At 38.7% G+C, this 19,723-nt stretch overlaps 1 protein-coding gene across 1 annotated transcript in view; it reads right to left on the bottom strand.

Moving 5' to 3' along the window:
* SLC12A2 (solute carrier family 12 member 2) overlaps nt 1-19,723 on the bottom strand; it is a 104,725-nt gene that overhangs the window by 11,722 nt on the left and 73,280 nt on the right. The window contains exons 13-23 of the mRNA XM_090038494.1: nt 19,564-19,665; nt 17,963-18,118; nt 14,450-14,549; nt 9,214-9,325; nt 8,198-8,338; nt 7,497-7,603; nt 4,932-5,011; nt 3,070-3,210; nt 2,569-2,616; nt 766-888; nt 520-631 (exon numbers count right to left, since the gene is read on the bottom strand). Of these exons, the coding sequence (XP_089894620.1) occupies nt 520-631; nt 766-888; nt 2,569-2,616; nt 3,070-3,210; nt 4,932-5,011; nt 7,497-7,603; nt 8,198-8,338; nt 9,214-9,325; nt 14,450-14,549; nt 17,963-18,118; nt 19,564-19,665 (1,222 nt within the window). The remainder of the gene's footprint in view (nt 1-519; nt 632-765; nt 889-2,568; nt 2,617-3,069; nt 3,211-4,931; nt 5,012-7,496; nt 7,604-8,197; nt 8,339-9,213; nt 9,326-14,449; nt 14,550-17,962; nt 18,119-19,563; nt 19,666-19,723) is intronic.

The following is a 19,723-nucleotide window of genomic DNA, read 5'->3' as shown; positions in this document are numbered from 1 at the left end:
CACAGCAGGTTACCCCAGATGGGGCAGTGGAGGCCAAGGCCAGCAACTCTGCTGGCCCCAGCAGCCTTAGCTGGGGTCCTGGGGGCTGGGGAAGCTGCAGCTGCAGCGCTCCCACAGCGGGAAGCCTAAATTGGCAGCCAGACCGTGACCCCCACCGCCTAGACTCCAATTTTGGGAGGCACGCACTGCTGCCATGTGTGCCACTCCGCTTATTTTCCCTGTGCACAGAAAACTCCTGAATGTGCAGTTTGCCACATACTGCACGGCCATGCTCATCTGGACATGGCCATAGGGGTTATACAAACACTTGCGCATTACCCCAAAAGAATGTGAACATCATCCTAAACTAGGAGTACAATACAAACATGTTGTATGTTACATTATTTAGTAACAATGGATTCCAATTCTTCAATATTCTCAAATACGATAGGAAGAGCCATTTAAAAATATGCAAACTGAGCACAGCTACCACCTAATATCAAAAAACCCACAAACAGAACAGTTTTAAGGTTAACTTACGCTCTCCTATCATGATCTATCCTGTTTATTTTTCCACCAATAAAAACTCTGATCTTACAGTCTTTCCATTTCTTCTTCGTTGTCAGAAGATAAGGAATCAACAATGTCAAACCTGCATTAGACAAACAGTTAGGAATATCTTAATTTTAAACTGTGAAATTTTTACATTGTACGACTGAAAATACCCATCACCTAGTGCTTTCAACATCAGAACATTTCTACTAACGTCTGGGTAAAATAACTTACCTCCATCATCAAAAAGCCACCAAACATCAATATTGTTTTTTCCTTGTTTCTTCTGAAACTGAGTACTAGCATCAAGAAGTCTTTGGTCAGTCATGTTTAAGGGAGAAGAATGACCTTTAGAGTCTGGCAAACGGGGGTGGGGGGGGGGGGGAACAAACAAACAAACAGAAGAGAAAAGTTGAAAAGGATGAATTAAAAAATAAACACTTTTGCTTAAGTACCCCCAAACTCAATTACAGCATCCTGATCTATTTTTCAAATATTCCAAAGTTCTTGTAAAAAGAACCTGTCATTGCTTCAAACTTGCTTAAGCAGAGTTGAAGAAAGTGCATACTAAGGAATATTTAAGGACTCTGAATCCTCCACCTGCCATTTCTTTGTTTGCCAGAAACAAAGAGCAAGCCTTTGGTTGGTACAGTTTGCAAGTTACAGTTTCCCCACAGTAACAGTTCTGAGGATGCAATTAGAAACACTCAAAAAAGTCACAATGAGCAGTCACTACTCTTTTCTCAAAAGCTAGTGAGAACACCTGTTGCTCTAGCTTCACTAACTGCACCTATGAATTCCTTCCTTCCTTCGAGATTTTACCAAGGAAAAAAAAGAAAGAAAAAACTGGCACTTCTGAAGTGTTATTTTCTTTTCTATAAAAACATACAAAACCAAACTGTAGACAGAAACCACTGATTTTTTACTTTAGTGACTTCTATACAGAATACTGGCTTTTTTAATACGAGTCCACATTCAAAAAAGAAAAAAATCCACCATAAAACAAAATTTAGTTCCTATAATTAAAGTGTACTTTTGCTTTAACTAACATGACTGCTTTAAAGGGAAGTCAGAATGAAACAGACCAAGAGGCGAGATGAATGAAAAACCAACCTCTTTCCTCAGTCTCATATTTAAACGTGTGGAAAAACTAGTTATTTGATGTTTAACTTGGACTTGATATAACAAATTCATACAAAATTTAGTTTAAATCAGTATGCTATTTTACAGAATACTGAGACTTCTTCCAAGCTGCCATCTTTTACTCTACCACCTCAGCTTTTATACAGAGGTAATAAAGTAGAAATGCCTTTAAGGAAATAAAGAGAGAAAACAACATACAAGTTTGCTGATTAAGGGAAGCATTGCTACCTCTGTTGAGAGCCTGGAATTACAGCTTCAAGAGATGAGATGAACTTAGACATTCATGATGAAATATTGACTCACATACCAGTGGTGAAAACTTTAGTTTAAATGTTAACTATTCCACTGATCTGGGAGGATGACAGTCTTCCTAGCTTAAGGGACATTTCAGTTACTATACAACAGGGAAACAGTCCATACCTTCTTCCTCTTACCCCAAACCAAATAGTTGCCCAGCCTGCCATGCCAACCCCATTAAGCAGCCCTGGAAAACTTGATATAGTCCCACCTCATTTAATGGACGGAAAGTTCAGGAAATTACAAGCATGCACAGTTTTAAAATTTGACTACACACACAAAATGCATTATAAATAGTAACATTCTCAAGATTCAGAAAGGGTTTTTCTTTGGTTTTGGTTCTTTTGTTTGTTCTTTTTTATTGTTGTTGCTGTTTTTAAATGAGAGATGATGTCAAGAGTACCACCACCTGTTTCTTGCCACTATTTAAGGTCTTACTTCAAACACTTTTCTAACCCAAGTTCAACAAAGAAACAAAATTAAAACATTCACTGGATGAATCTATACATCTAATCCAAAAAGAAAGAAAGGAAAAGTGAAAAGTAACAATACAGAGAAAAATGATTAAAAATAAACAAAAGGATGGAAAATGCCTGCCTTTTTTCAATAGTGGTTGTGTTGGAGTCTTGCCATCCTCTTCCTCCTCTGGAAGATGTTTAAAAATACAAAAATGTTGCATTAATGAAGATGTAACTTGTGTACACATTTAGGAAACAAGCATAAAATGAAGCTGCACTCCATAAAAAACATAACCAAAACATGAATGAAGCCTACCATGTCCTGTACCAACGGTTAGTATTTTAAAAAGTACATGTTAATCCTCCACATATCCAACTAGCTGATAGCTTACTTCCCCTCACCCCCAAAGAACAAACTTTAGAAAAAAAAATTCTTTGTTATACAAATGCAAGGCATCAAGAGTGTTTTAGAACACTTGCTATTATGCATGTAATTAAACATTCTATTTTGAGATCAAAGTTTCCTACTGGAGGTAAACTTTAAAATAATCAATGCATCAAAGACTGGCGACACACAAGAGAAAGTAGTAATTTAGTTCTGTACAAAGTGTTTCATCACCATCATTAACTAGAAAATTACCTTTTTGTAGAACAGGAGTTTTTTCACTGGATGGTGGAGAAAAAGCCTTAGAAGCATCTGTCTCGGTCTTCTTGCTGTAGTCTACATTTACTATGACATCTTTAGAACTTGGAGATTTTTCTTGAGAGGATAGTAACTCTTCTGTGAAAAAGAAGAGTTATAACATATAGCTAAATACAAGACAAAAAATATCACTTCTAACCAAAAAAGTATATAATGGTACTTGAATAATTATTGATTATACAATATATAGTTCCATGGAGAGCCATTATGTGTGAACATATTAGAATAAGAACAAGGTCAAAACCTGGAACCTTTAGTATCACTAGATCCCAAAGATCCCTTAACCATTTTCTGCCCCAGCTAAGCATTCTTCCTAAAACATTAAGCCAACAACTATATTTCTGTAATGTTCTTGAAAGCTGTCCTTCCATATTACTGAAAAAGATCTATTTTTAGAAATGTTGGTACAAGCTTTTTTGACAGAAGTGGAAGATAACAAGAGCTGTAAAGTCTACTAATAAATGAAAGTAATGCTAAAAAACCTGAACAGAAAGAAAGTTGTCTGTCCACCAGTTAGACCAGTGATTTTCAAACAGGGTGCCACGGCACCATAGAGTCCTATGACAGCCTGTGAAAGGTGCCATCAGGAGAGAAGAGCTGTACGAGATAAGCACAGGCCCCCCAGTGAGGGGATAAGTGCTAGCTCTTCCCTTTCAGCTGCTCCCCCTCACCACAGTGCAGACTCTTCCCTGCCAACTCTTCCTCCTTCTTCCCAGCTCCTCTTCAGGGTAAGCACTGTAATGAATAGTTTATGAAATGGGGTTCTGCTCAATTCACAAAAGTTATGGAGGGCACCCAAGTGTAAAAAAGGCAGAGAAAAAAAATCACTGAATTAGTGAGCCACTACTGACAAAACTTCCTTAAGTTTGAGGCACATGGTAAAATCATCTTATTCCAGGCCATGCAGTTTACTGAAACAGTTCATAGCACCACATACTAGTCACGTTTGACACTCCCAATTATGAGACCCTGTTTTCCACTACTTACAGATTTGACAGTCATGCAGATTAAAGGGGCATGCTACACATTCAAATTTATGGTGCCATGCAAAAAAAGCCACAAAGATGTTCCATGTTTTTTGTGGAACATCTTTGTAGCCAGTTTGCCACTTTATGGCACAATAAATTGGCTGAATGTGTAACACTTGTTATTTATGATGAAATTAACATGTTCATCACACAATAAAAGTAACATGTCTCAAGGGTCTAAATTACTGGAGATTATGTAATTAAAATGCTTCACCTTGCAACTTTGCTAATATTCTTTTAAATGTAGCCATTTTGTGGTTGAATACAAAGCCTATGAACTGCTTCACTTGAATTTCAATTATTTTGTGTGTTGGACAAGCTATAAGGAAATATATTTCCAAATTGATGTACTACTTACAATATTTAAAACTACTGGTGTCTGCAAAATGGACAGGCAGGAATTCAAAAGTCTTTGGTAATGTGTTTGTCAGATGAAGTTTAGTTCTTCTACACTGTCAGTGTTTTTCAAATCTGTAATATTTGGTAGAGTATATAGTATGAACTTGTCTGTGTAAAATATTAAATCTTGAGGAACTTTATAGCTGGTTATAAACCAAGATAGAAAACGTTTCTCAAGTTAAAATAAACATGTGGATGACTTTAAAACTAATCTTCAATAATAAGTCATACATACTCCAACTCTAAAAAATTTAAAAAAATAAAAAAATACAAAATAGGCTTTTATTTATTAATTAAACTGTTCGGCAAAAAATAATGCAAGAGCTCGGCTATTGTCTTTTATCCTTTTATATTACACAAAATAAAGCTTACCTTGTGCCTGAAGGTGAGAAATATCCAACCCTTCTTTTAGGCGAATGACAACTACACCATACTGAATGTCAAAGGCATCACTGTAAAAAAAAATATATTTTTTTATTCCTAAAAATTTCATAAAAAACAAAAGATTTAAGAGATTTTTAAACAAGCCTCATGTATGCAAATTGCTTCATACAATCCAAACTTCCCCAGTCCAGGGTGGGAAAAGAAAAGAATGGAAAAGCCTTATTCATTGCATCTAGTTTCTCACTTGCTTTCCAATTTGCTTTGGGCATTTATACATGTGCTCCAGAAGCCAGCGAGTGACCCAGCGGAGGCGGGGAAATGCTTTAAGAGAAGCTCCGAGAGCTGCTCTAATTAAAGTGCCCCAAGGGTCAAGTGCATCGGCAGCCCCATGCTGAAAAACGGTGGCAGAGGAGCTTTAACTAAAGCTCATCAAATAAGCTTCAGTTAAAGTGCCATCAATGCCATTTTTTTAGTGCGGGGATGCTGAAACATACGATGCTAGAGTCTGCTGGAATGCGGTTAATTACCAAACTCCAGTGAACTCCATTAAAATTGACTCTATTAAAATTGACTCTGCACCGACATGCTGCAATTACAACACATTGGAGCAGCCTTGCTGCACTCGTATAGGAGCCTTATGGTTTTATATTTTGGGGTTTCTAATGAAACTTAGCATTCAAATTACGTGGCTTATTCACCGGCTATCCTCTATACAGCAAACATACTGCAGCAAACATACTGTATCTGTAGTTCCTAGGAAACAAGAATCTCATATGTGTTGCTTGTAAATGTGTTAGGAGTTGCTAGTAGACCATGAGGTAAAACAGAGAAATCCTGGTCCCATGGGGTTTACAAAGACCCAAGATCGTGGAAACAGGATTTCACGCATCATCATTAGAATCCTAACTCATCGATATGAGCATAAGCAGAGAAGTTTAAAAAGGTGAAATTTTACCTAAACATATCATAAATTAAGATCTAAAAATTACCATGGAAAAAGAAAAAGGACTGGCTGAAAATTACCAGCAGTCAGACAAAGCCTGAAGATGCCAACCAGATGCATTAAATTGTCCATTACAAGTCACTTTCAATCCAGGAGTCAAATTTCACAAATGAACATTCTATAAAGTAAAAGCATTTCTATCATATACTTCTATAAAAAAAAAAAAAAAAAAGATTCTTTCATCCCTAACTATATTCCATATAGTTAAAGAAGTCTCAGCAGACTATATTTTAAAACTGAAGAGCTACAAGACCCTGTCAGCCAACAAGAATTCTTCCAGAGACCAGAAATTCCAGCCAAAACAACAGATAAATTATATAAACTGTTCTTTATTTCATAACCTTTAGTATACTGGATTAATTTTAAGATACTTATTTTAACTTTAATATTTGTAATTCCCCTTTTGATTTTTCACTTCAAAGCCACAAGTCTAGAGCCATAAGTACATTTTTGGAGTTCCCAGCATAAGTTATTGCCTATCATCCCACCTTGCATCCCCAAAACTGCACTCTCCCCCTGCTTGTTATACCTCTGCACATATGCACTGCAAAAGGTGTACAAGATTTGAAGTCCTGGGTGTATAGTTTGTAAACTGCATTTAATCCCTATGGCAAACCATTTGGAACTACAAATCTCTGGGGACTTTTCTTCATTGTTCTCAATACTTTAAATTGAAGTTGTCACACACTCTCTTCAAATAGATGCATACAAAAAAAATTACAAGGTTGGTAACAATTCTTTTAAATTGCACAAAATGGATTCTTTTAGGTTTAAAGTAATAGTTGATTACCCAGATACCTGCCCACATTAAACAGCAATGTAGTACCAAGGGAAGTACCAAATTAATCTATTAATTGACAAGATCTCTGTACTGAAAGCTATTATTAGACTGATATCAACACCCCCATTCAGAAGACTCAGAGTAACTTACAGTAAACCGACAAACAACCCACAAATAGGAAACAGAAGTAGAGTCCCCAAACACCACTCAAAAAATTTTAAAAAATACCAAAACTCAGCAACCCCTGTTGCTTCCCTGCTTAACACCCATAAATGCAAACACACCAGAGAACCATAATCATGCTTCCAAACTTCCATTTACATCCAGATAAATCCAAAATCTTCCTGCCTCACTCAAGGGAAATCCCTACCACCTCCAATAATGTCCCTTCCAAGCAAACACTCCTATAGAGGGGCTATGGCTGCCCACACCTCTTCCCCCTGCCCCAGGAAAAAAAACCCCACACCCACAGCAGAAAAAGCAGGACATAACAGGGTCCTGGCTCCACTGCCCCCAGCCTGCATGGCTTAGCAGCCCCTGCCAATGACAAGTATGGTTACCACCTGCAGTATGCTTTCGGGGGGGGGGTGCTCCCTGCCTGCTGTTGCCCACCCCACCACCCTGCCAGATCCTTTAGGAGTGCTGTGTAGCATAAGGTAAGCACTGTAAGAAATCAAAATCAGTCTTTAAATGAGGTGCCATCAAATTCTGAAAAGTTATGGAGGGATGCCTCAAGTCTAAAAAGATTGAGAACCTCTGTTGTACTCACTGCAATAAGTTGATATAAGTTTCCACATCTCTCATGTCAGCCTGTCTCCAATTCTTCTTAAATCCCATAACAAGAGTGTTCGGTCTCATTCGACCCAGACCAGCTGCCTAAGAACAAAGCCAATCAAATGTTTAAGTATTACTATCTCACATACCACATGCCCCCAAATAAGATGCACCTGCTTCTGCACATGGGAAATGAATAAAAAAAGATTTTCCCAGAGTCCTAGCCAAATGTTGACCACAGGAACCTGGAGAAGAGAGGCTACTCTTCAGCATCATTCACCATCTCCTTTCAAACTCTGCAGCCTTACCCTTTAACTCTGGTCTCAGCTGCTGCCAGTTTAAGCTTGAACTCCAATGAGGGACGGAGCAGCAGACTGGAGGGCAGCATGGAGACAGCTCCTAGCAGCCATACCCCATGCCTCCAATCCAGCACAGAAATCAGATTCTTTGCTTAAAACATGCACACTAATTATGGATGGTTAATACCAGGGGAGGGGCAGAGGAAGAGGAAGGTGGGTGGGGAATCTGAGTAAGTATAATAACTTAAAAAGTTTTCTTTATAGCACAACACAGTTCAGGAAATGCATAAAATGTAGCTTAATTAATATATTACATAAAATAATTAGTTATATTAACATGCATGCTTAAAAGTATAAAATCTAGGATGTAAAAAATAGATCATTGCAAAAAACATACCTGCATTAAATATTGTCCTCCATCCCTCAAATCTTCTGCATGTACTGGTGCATAGAAGGCCTTCATCTTGTTTTTAATAAGCCATCGCTGATATTTGCCCAAGTCAGTAGATAATTCCTTTACGGCTTGCCTGCGAGGACCCTTTAATAAAAGAAGCTATGTACTAAGTCTGAAATGAATTTTAAAATGAGTGCAGTTTCTTTTCAGAAGAATGGAAATGTATGGTTTCATAAATGCAATCATAATTCTAGCCCAATACATTTCAGATTCAAAAAAGACACTTTTGTCATTTCCAAATATACAGCTGTCACCACAAATAAAATTCAAAAGGCATTAATACAGGTTTAGTAGTGCTTCCTAGACTTCACCAGGTAAACATTCCCAAGCTAGAGATCCCTTGCCAGCAGATGGCATAACCTCAGTCTTTGTATAAGGATAAAAGCTAGTAACTATGTTAAAGTGACAAAAAGATCTGGGGAGCAAAGAGCCATGAAGCTACAGACAGACTAAATACTGGGTTTGTGGCATCAATCGTTTCCCAACAAACTATTCTGAAATTGGTAAAGTTGATGACTGCTTTCAAGGTGGATTAAAAAACAGAAACAAAAAAGCTTGTGCCCCTTCCCTTATCCACAACTGCAGCTTCCAACCAAGAACCTTGCTAACAGCTACAACAGGAAAGACCATTTTTAACGTTTTCAATTTCATTTGAATTGCCATGTATATAATTAAAAAACCTAGACACCTACACAGTGCAACTTGTATACCAGACTGAACAATGTAAACATGATAACTTCTGAAACTACCTGACATAAAAATTTCAAGACTTTCACAAAAAGTACAAAACACTTATTTACTTATTTTGAGAAACACATTAACCATCAGTGGATCTTGTCATTAAAACTCAGCTTTCAAAACAAAAAAAAATGGAAATTTTATTATGTGGACATTATCAAACATCAATAGAAGCCAAGTAAACTTCCTAAAATGCAGAAAAAAGAAATAGTAATACTGACCATGTGTACATGACCACAGACCATCAGACCCACATTTTTTGTGAAAGCATGAACAAGATGAAGCAAAGCTGGGCGTGAGTTTGGAGCACCTGTCATCACAAGGCATTGAGGCCTAAAGTTTTAAAGAGGAAAGGTTAGAGTACAATTATCTCTTCTGCTCATCTGTTTTAGTAACTTGTAAGCAACTCTGAAGTTTTATGAAAATATTTTTCCATATCTCAGAATTGCTAATGCAGACTTCAAGTAATCAAGCAGCAAGTCAAAAAATGTATCATGTTGACAGTCTTCAACTCAAGAAAATCTTGGCTCACTCCAATTTTCCATCGATTGGTTCTAGTAGTTGTCTAACAGTTTATGTGCCAGCTTTTTGTTAAAGTGTTAACTGTTCTCAACTTCCTCCTCAAATAAAAAGTTAATTGTTCTCAACTTCCTCCTCAAAAGATGGTTGTAAACTCAATATTGTTCAACTTTATTCTCACCAGCTTCCATACCCTTTGTCTAGCCTCTGTTGACATAGCCATACTCCAATGATCAAGCACCCTGTTCACAGAATAAATCCTTCAAAACCCAAAACCACAAGCAGCACAAAACTGTCTTGTATTCTTATTTTCCAGAAACACAAGCAACTGTTGACAGTACAAGATGTTCTTGTACCAATGTAAGTCAGTTTTGTAATACACTTTTAAAAGTTAAGTGACATTCAAAGTAAGCATTCAAACCCACTACTTCCCTCACTCTAAAGGAAGTCACAAAAGTACTTCCAATCCAATCCCTAGGGTTCACAGATAAGATTTTTACATTACTGACATTAGCACAAGTAGAAAGCTACAGTTAAATATCAAGATTTAAAAAGGATCTTTTAAGTAAGAGGAGTTTTAGCGAACCAAAGAGAAACTCCCAGTGAGCATGCATGTATTGTCACTTTAACATTTACTATAGATGGATTGTAGCACCCTACTGGAGGTTACCCAACACTTCCAATTTATAAGCCCTGTTTTCAGCAGCTTAAAACTATATGAGCTGAAGTTTTTCATGCAAGATGTTTGCCTCATTTGTTCTGAATTGTTTTTTTTAAAGCTATTGTCATGAAAAAAAAAGGACTAGAAAAAATAACATTTTGCTCTTGCTAAAAAATACTATTTTCTTTGAAAGACTCTTGCACCTCTATATATTGAACCATGGGCTAGAACTTTGACAGCAACTAACCTATCAGGATGTGGCTTCTACTATCCTCAAAAATCTTGCCCAACTTTGGCCAAGTTATGGAGACTTAAAAGTTTCAGCTTTTACACGCACGCACGTGCACACTTCTAGGTGCTTTTGAGAAGCTAAATTTCCCCCCCCCCAAGATGTTGTACTGAGTGCATTCCTGTCTTAGGACTATGCATTACTTTTTCCTGCAACTGTAGCTGCTTTGCTATTAGGGACTGTGCCAAATCCAGGGCAGGTCACTATAAAAAAATACTAGGGAGCTTGAATCCATCCACCTCTAGGTAGTACAGGGAAGACAGTTGCTTGATTCAAACAAGAAAAGGAGAAAGAGCTAGATATATGCAGCGGACAGCAAGTGAGAACAGAGGCAAGAAACTGAGAAGGGACTGAGGACAGAAGAGAAAAGGATCATAGAGAAGGGAAGACGATGAAACTAAGAGAAAGTGTCAAATCATATCAGAGCAAGTGTAGGAGACTGATTAGCTAAGAAAGGCTGTGAGAGATTTGACAAGATTCCATGCACAGAAATAAAACACATAGCAGGGGAATTAAAATAGTATGGACAAAAGGATTGGCAGTCCCCAGAGGTGAAATTAAGATTTAAACTGAGATGAGAATCCCAAAGATCAGAAGTAAGATAAGAAATCCAAGGAAAGCAAAAAGTCAAAAGCTTTGGGAGGAGCCTACTTGAGCAGAACCCTCTCTAGAGCCTCAAAACCCAAGATTCCAAGTGTGATCATTCCTGCCATCTACAAATTTAGAAAAAGTCTATGCCAACCCAGTGGTCTCTCACATAGAACAGGATAACAGTCAAAATAAACATCACTTCTACCATCTAAAATGCAACAGCCACATGCACTTTCAAGAACAGCTTGTTCTACAATATCTAGTCCAATCAGTTTCAACAAGCACTAAGACATGCCCTCATCACAGGGAAGCCGCTCTAAGGGCCAAAAATAGCTTAAGTATAGGTTCCCTTTACACATAGGCAGATTATAAAATAGAATGATAGAACAAGAGGATTAGAAGGGACCTTTAGATTTCATCTAATTCAACCCTCTGGCTGAATAGGAACGGCCCCAACTAAACCATCCCAGTCAAGTGTGCATCTAACCTACTCTTAAAAACATTCAAATGATGGAGATTTCACAATTTCTCTGGGTAGCCAGTTCCAATGCTTAACCACCCTCACAATGAGAAAATTCTTCTTAAAATTAACCTAAATTCCCCCTGCTGCAGTTTAAAAAAAAAAAACCAAAAACCGTTGCTCCTTGTCCTGTGTTCCCTGCCACCACAGAGTAGTCCACTTCTACCCTCTGCATCCTTTAGGTATTTGAATACTTCCTCTGCATCCTTTAATTATTTGAAGACTTATCAAATCTCCCCTCAGTCTTCTCTTCCCCAGACTAAGTAATCCTAGCTCTTCGAGCTCTTCTTTGCAAGTCATGCTTCCCAAGCCCCTAATAATTTTTGTTGCTTTCCACTAGACTCAGTCTCATAACTTATGACATCAGTCCACTAGTTGGCTCATAGCTTATGATCCAGTGCGACCCCCAGGTCTTTTCTATAGTACTGCAGTCTGGCTAGTCCTTCCCCAGTCTGCATTTGGGAAAGAATAATAGCATGTCCAAATGCAAGACTGCACTTGCCCTTGCTGAATTTCATCTGATTAATTGGATAAATTGTATAAATGATCCAGAATCAATTCAGGATTCCAGCCCTACTCTCCAGAGCGTCTGCAACTCCACCCAACTCAGTGCCATCCATAAATTCAATCCCATCCTCAAAATCATTTAAAATGTTTAACAAAAGCAGCCCCAGGACAACCTCTGGATAACCCCACTGGACACCTCCTCCCAGCTATATACCAAGCCATTGATAACTTGTTAGACACAATCCACCTGGCTGTGTATCTGTGTCACAGTACTTGCATCTAGCCTGCAACTCCCAAGCTACCTAATGAGAATGTTGTAGGAGACCATGTCAAATCTTGTTTAAAACAAACAAAAAACCCAAATAAAACCACATCCACTATGCATACCACATGCTACTCCCCTTATGTACAGCACCTGTCACCCAGTCATAAAATTATCCTAGCTGGTCACACATGACATGCTCTTAAAGAATCCATGCTGACTGTTCCTGATCACCTTATTATTCTTCTGGTGCTTAGAAACACTCAGATTCATAGACGTAGGATCGGAAGGGACCTTGTAGATCTTCTAGTCCGACCCCCTGCCCTGGACAGGAGAGAAAACTGGGCTCAGATGACCCCAGCCAGGTAGACATCAAGCCTCCTCTTAAAGACCCCCCAGGGTAGGAGCCAGCACCACCTCCCTTGGAAGTTGGTTCCAGATCCTAGCTGCCCTGACCGTGAAGTAGTGCCTTCTAACGTCTAGTCTAAACCTACTCTCTAGCAACTTATGGCTGTTATTCCTTGTTACTCTGGGAGGCGCTTGGGGGAACAAGGTCTCTCCCAAACCCTGCTGGTCCCCCCCTAGTGAGTTTATAGATGGCCACCAGGTCCCCCCTCAGCCTTCTCTTGCAAAGGCTGAACAGGTTAAGGTCCCACAGCCTCTCCTCATAGGATCTGCCCTGCTGTCCCCAGATCACACGAGTGGCACTCCTCTGGACCCTCTCTAAGCTGTCCACATCCCTCCTGAAGTGCGGCGCCCAGAACTGGACGCAGTACTCCAGCTGCGGCCTGACCAGTCTTGCACAGAGGGGGAGGATCACCTCCTTGGCCCTGCTTGTGATGCATCGGTGGATGCACGACAAGGTACAGTTAGCCCTACTAAGTGTTCTCGCATTGTCAGCCCACGTTCATCTTGGAGTCAATAATGACTCTAAGATCTTTCTGCCACCATGCTTTCAAGAAGGGAGTTCCCCAGCCTATAGGTATGCTGCTTGTCCCTACTGCCCAAGTGCAGCACCCTGCCCTTGTCAGTATTGAATCCCATCCTATTTTCATTTGCCCACCCCTGTAATCTGTCCAGGTCCTGCTGTAATCTGTCCTTCCCTTCTAGTGTGCCCAAATCTTGGTGTCATCTGCAAATTCAAACAGGGTGCTCTTCACCCCGTCGTCCAAGTCACTAGTAAAGAAATTGAAGAGTGCGGGCCCAAGGACCGAGCCCTGGGGGAGCCCCGCTGCCCACTTCCCTCCAGGTTGAAAATGACCCGTCCACCACCACTCTGAGTACAACCCCTCAGCCAAGGAGTAGGACTCCTTGATGGGCTACTCCTTATTTTTTGGTACTGAGGTCAGACTGACTGATCTGTAATTCCCTGGATCTTTTTCTTCCTGTTATTAGACATAAGACCTCACCCAATCTCCCAAAGATGAAATTACCTCAGCTAATTCCTTCAGGCTCCATCTCATCCAGCCCTGCCAGCTTAAAAACATTCAGTTTCTCTAAGTAATCTCTAACCTGTTCTTCCTCTACACTAGACTGCTACTCTTCTTTTCTTGCTGCCAACAGCACTTGTCATCTGGTAGCAAATCTTATTTGTGAAGACTGAATTAATAAAGGCATTAAATACTTCAGTTTTCTCTGCATCAGTTACTAGATTGCCACCTATGTTCACTAAGGAACCTGTAGTTGTTCTCTTCATCTTCCTCTTATGTGTGTCAAACATGTAAAATCTTTTTTACTTCTAGAATCCTTTTACATCCCTTGTTAGTTGCATTTCAAATTCAGCCTTAGCCTTCCTAATTTCCTCCCAAGATGCACATGCAATATTATTCTCTCTCCCTAGTAGTACAGTCAAGTTTCCACTTTTTGGTAGAATTCCTTTTTGAGTTGCAACTTACCATAGATTTTCAGTCAATTAACAGCAATGCCCCTTCTGCAACTGCAAATCCTCAAAGACTGCATTGTTGCTGCAGTTTTTAGCAAGAATGGATTTAACGACCACAAATCTAGGCAGTTTTAAGGAGATACTGGTGAAGCACCAGAACTTCACCCACAATGCACAGCTTAGTAGAAGTCATTTGTAATAATATGACATAACCATCTTCTCTTACCTGAAGTTTTTCACATGGTCTTCAACACCTGAAAGACGAATAGAATGCTGCAGTGCATTCAGGTAAGTCAGGGCTTGTGTAGAGGATCCCCAGTTCACATCTGTAGGCAGATTTGTTTTAAGACATTAAATTTTAAAAAAAGCCAAGATATTTTGACAACTGTTTGCCTCTCAAATTAAAAAACTATTTTGGGGTCCTATAGTTCTAATACTAATTAAGAACTATGTCAGATTATGCAAGATAAAATATAATTATGCTACTTCCCCACTAAAAGCAGGCTAACAAACTCAACTTTCGATTTGGAAACATTCTTCTATAAATGGCATGTTAGTAACCAAAGAAGTATTCTAGATCCAAGCCGTTTGATATTAAATATTGTTGGTATTTCAAAGAATGGTACAAGCTTTGAATTTGACAAAAGTTAACAAATCTTTGTAGAAATAAGTTTTCTACCTACACTAGACATCAAGAAACAAAATTTAAACCTATAAAACTAAGTCCATATAAAGATTTCTGGTTAACTTTTAAGTCAAGAGGAAGAATACCAAAATGAAAAGCCATTCTTTCAGACTGCCATTCAGAAACCAAGTGATAAGAACTCTCTCATATCTTCTCTAGGTGGAATAAGAAACTAGTGGGGATAGGTTGAAAAGCTAATGAAAATATGCACTTTCCTCCCAGAGGGCTTGGGCTTCTTGTCCTCCATGTGGATTTAACAGGAGCAGACTTCAGTAGTGATGGTAGCTCATGAAAAGCTTAAAACCCTGGGACAAGTTGAACGAAAAAGCGTATTCTAGTCCTTGAAGGAATCTGATCTTTCCCGTCTGCTTTCTTAGAAGTGGCAGGAATTGAGGCTGAAGTCCACTAAAGTGCCACTGGCCTGCCCTAGAAAATCTTCCTCACAGGTACAGATGAGCAGCCTTGCAAGACTGAAGACAATATCAACATATATGCAAATTGGCCAGACCGTTGCTAACACAACTGCCCTAAAGCATCTCCATTTCCTTATTAAGATCCAAGGAAGACCTTGAAGCCACTAACTGTGAAGGGTAACTGCTTCCCTGAAGATAAAAGGCCAGGCCAGAAGAAGCCTCATCCCATCTAACATTCAAGTAAGATTTTCCTCCTCAGAGCAATAATCCTGATTTAGAGCAAAATTTTAATAGTGTGCATCTTAAATGAAACCAATGGCCACACACCGAATGATGACGAGAACAGAACAAGTCTGCTGCTTATTCAGTTCCATGTTATACAACGAAAGAGGCAAAGATACTACGGGAGAAGGAAAACAGTCTGGTAACGTGAACCCATATTGATCAAGATGCCTATGCATAATGGAGCTGGAAGAGGCTGTACAGGCATTCAGAGACCAGAATACCAGAATTAGAGTGCATGACCAACTAATACCCACGACACTTATTCAGTTCCTTTCTTCCCTGCTTCTCCACTTTGCACACAATACTTCCATTTAAAATGTTTTCTGAAGGGGTCAGGTTTACACTGTCAATTAAATTCCTGTCTACTCACTAAAAAAATCAATCCAACATAACCAGTATGCACTCTCCTAAAAGTTTCCAAGTATGCTATGTGGTGGTGAACAGTTATGTTTTAGTCTTCATGCTTATTTTAGATGAAGACAACTTTATTTCTCTTCAGGCAATGCAGATCAACAGCCAAATAAGCCAAGTTTTAAGTCTGTAGATGCAACCATTTTGCAATTAAGAGAACTAAGAAAAAATGAACTGATGCAGGTTTTCTTCACTAGATTTATAACTCTGTTCAGGTCTCAGATGTACAAAAACACAATACCAGGACTATATGGTACATACAGTTTCACTGTTTAGATTTCAATTTAAATATAATGCCCATTATATTCTAGTATTCCCATTTACATTTCCCATTCTTTTCTACAGTACCCCATCAGAAAAGGTGACAGTTCAGCTTGGATTCAGGTTCTAATGTATTAAATACTTAAAGAAAAAACAAAAAACAAAAAAAAAAACCCAAAAAACCTGTTATATGTTAGTATGCTATTTTCTTAGCTCTTTTAATCAGATGATTTTTTTTTTTTTTTTTTTAGGTTTTGTACAATTCTTTTTGCTTTTTTTAAACTCTTTCACACTGTACTCTTTTAATGGGTAGTTTTGACAGCTAAAATAAAAAACTATAAAAGTTACATATAGGAAAAGAACTGTACAACAACTATTGAACGTTAACATTTTATTATCCAAGCAATTCATGAACTTTCTTTCCAGTAATATTCTACATTTTCCTGATTTTAAAAAAAGTGTAATATTTTGATTCAGTTGTGTGGGCAATAACAGCCAAGATGGAAAGTCCAAGATTTGAGGGTCGATTGTTCCATTTTGTAACCTCAGATCATTATCCTTCAGAGCTGTACAGATCACACACATACTATGCCTAATCAATAAAAGAGACTTTTAACCAGGTCACATTACTTTTTCATTGCCTGTAAAAAGAAGTTGGTGCCTCAGGTCAAGTGTCACTATGACAAAACACCTCTTAAATGGACTTGTGGGGAAGTTACTTCTCATCATTTCTCACCAGATTATTTCAGATCAGACTGAATAAATTGGTTTGAGCGTACCTTACTAACTTCTGATTACACACGCACACACACAGAATGGATATAGTACAGGCAGAAGGTAGGGTAGCCTGTTTCCTATGAATGCTGTTGCTATAAAACTCCTTGAGCCTGTTAATTTAAAGGCAAAGGTCCCAACCACAAGTGACAAGGGAAGCTTCTGTGTCTGGCATGTGACAGATCAGAGGGGATAAACAGCAAAGCAGCAAATAGTGCAGGAAAAGTAGAGCAGAAGAGGAAGCAGAAAGCAGAGAAGACTGAGCAGGGAGCAGAAAGCAGAGCTGGCAGGGGAAGGGGGATCAGAATGGCACCTGGAGGGGAGATGAAGCTAATTTGTGGAATAACTGCTGAAAAGGTTGGTCCCCACTGCTGTAAGGTATCATCCAGCGTTGCCTTCTGCCTGACTTCAGACTAAACACAGTTAACTACTTCTTTCTATACAAATACTTAACAGCACCTACATATGTGCCAGATGCCTGCTCCAATGCATGCTTAATGAAGTCTGCTGAAGCATGCTAATTAACATGCTTCAGCAGCCTCAGCATCATGTGCATTCAGCGTCCCCGTACTTCAGAATGGCAGTTGGGACACATTAACTAGAGTTCATTGAACAAGCTTTAGTTAAAGTACCCCCACCCCCATTTTGAAGCATGGGACACTAAATACATGAGATACTGCAGGTGCTTTAATTAGAGTGGCTCCCAAGAGCTGCTCTGATTAAAGTGCTTCCCCTCTGCCCCCCAACCCTGTAGCATGTGTAAAGACACCCTAAGATACCATTTATTACATCATTAAAACCAGAGATTCTTCTGTAACTAAAAGGTTTCATTTGCATAGTCAAACTATAAGATTAAAGTAATCCTAGGATTCCTACAGTGTATTTTTTAAGAAAAAAGTTTTACACTCACCTGGTTTCTTGTAAGTGACATAAATGTAGAGTCCGAGGACTATGACATATGTTAACAGTGCTGCCCACCAATTAATGACAAACATTACTATGCAGCACAGAATTGCCCCAATTAGAGAAATCCACATATTGTAATACTTAAAAGCAGGACGCCAACCTATTAAAAATGAAAATAAAAGAAAAGGATTTAGCTACTACTAATAATGGAACAAACTGGTCATACAATCTCTCTTTAAGCCCTCTGGTTCTTGGTGAATACAAGACAATTTCAACAGTACACAGTAATAGATTACAGATTCTGGCACATTTATAATAAAGTCTGCCAATGATTTCTCACAATGCAAAGAAAACTGCGCACATGTTAGAAACAGACAAGAATAGAGGTCTTGATGTAACAAAGACTATTTGTTACATTTTAAACTTGTTTAATCCTAGTTAAGAGGGAAAACAAGCTTATACATTACTTTATTTTTGCTTTGCAGTTTACCCTTTAGAAGATGGTACAGTATGAATCACAACCTAAATGTTCCATATTACTAAAGGGTCTTTTGTTCCCCATCATTGTTTCAGGAATACCAGCTAATATAATTTTAACTTTTCGGTTTATTTGGGTGATCAACAACTCCACAGCATTCAAAGATGGAGGAAGACAAATGCCATACAGTCAGGTATATCCATTAATGTGGCACCTGTACTCTTATCTCGCCACCCAAACCCAGAATGCAAAAAGACTAGAACTCAGACAGCATACACAACAAAACAGCTAGACATACACCATATTCAAAAGGCTTCTTATATGTATGTATAATTTAGAAATGTAATATTTTCACAGTAAGAGGATTTAGCTACACAAAGAATCACCACATGGGAAATTTCCACTACTGGTATACACAAGCAATAACAAAGATACATTCACAAAGTTTACAAAACACAAAATGAACCCTATGTTAAATGCTCCTATAAAAACCATGAAAAATACTAAGGTGAGTTTGAGGGTTTGCAGCAGTTTCACTTAAAAAAAAAAAAAAAAAAAAAAAAAAAAAAAAAGAGTCAAGGTTACAACATTCCCAATTATGGTGATCTCTGTTCTATTATTGAAACACTTTTTTCCTAAGCTTATGACAAAAAAGATAGTCATAACAGACTTGCCTCCACTTCCTGAGGCTGGGGAAATCATTAACTCTTAAAGACTGATGAAAAACACAAGGAAGCGTAAGGAACTTAATATCACCTAAAAGTCATCTTTTCATCTGAATTGCCTGAATTTCCTTCCCAGAAGCAAGGCCAGCAAAGCCGTGTGTGCGCGTGTGTGTGCGTGCGTGTGTGCGCGTGCGTGCGTGTGTGTGCGCGCGTGTGTGTGCGCGCGTGTAGGGGGGGGATGTTAGGGGGAGGCAGGATTTGTAAAGTAAATCCTGATCAATTCTGTTTGGGATAATGGGATAATGTACCGCTACTTCCATAAGCACCTTTCTACACAATTGAGTGTTATTTTCCCTCCTAATTTTCCCATTCATGATGAAGAATTGGTCAGCACCACTTAACAGCTTAGACTGAGTATTTCTGCACATAAAAAGTAGTTTAAAATTTTTGTATGGTTCCTACCTGGAGATTTTGCAAGTGAAGCATGGAACACAGAGAAATTAATTAAGGCATATGAAGCCAAGAAGAAGTTGGAGATGATTGGAGCGATGACATTCAGTTCAGCTAAAAACACCAAAAAAACAAAACAAAACAAAACAAAACACACACACAAAAGCAAGTG

This window comes from Crocodylus siamensis, chromosome 3 (genome assembly GCF_052110815.1).
Source record: "Crocodylus siamensis isolate JL-2025a chromosome 3, ASM5211081v1, whole genome shotgun sequence".
NCBI lineage: Eukaryota > Metazoa > Chordata > Crocodylia > Crocodylidae > Crocodylus > Crocodylus siamensis.
Note: the sequence above shows the minus strand (reverse complement) of the source record. Positions and strands in the feature narration are given on the sequence as shown.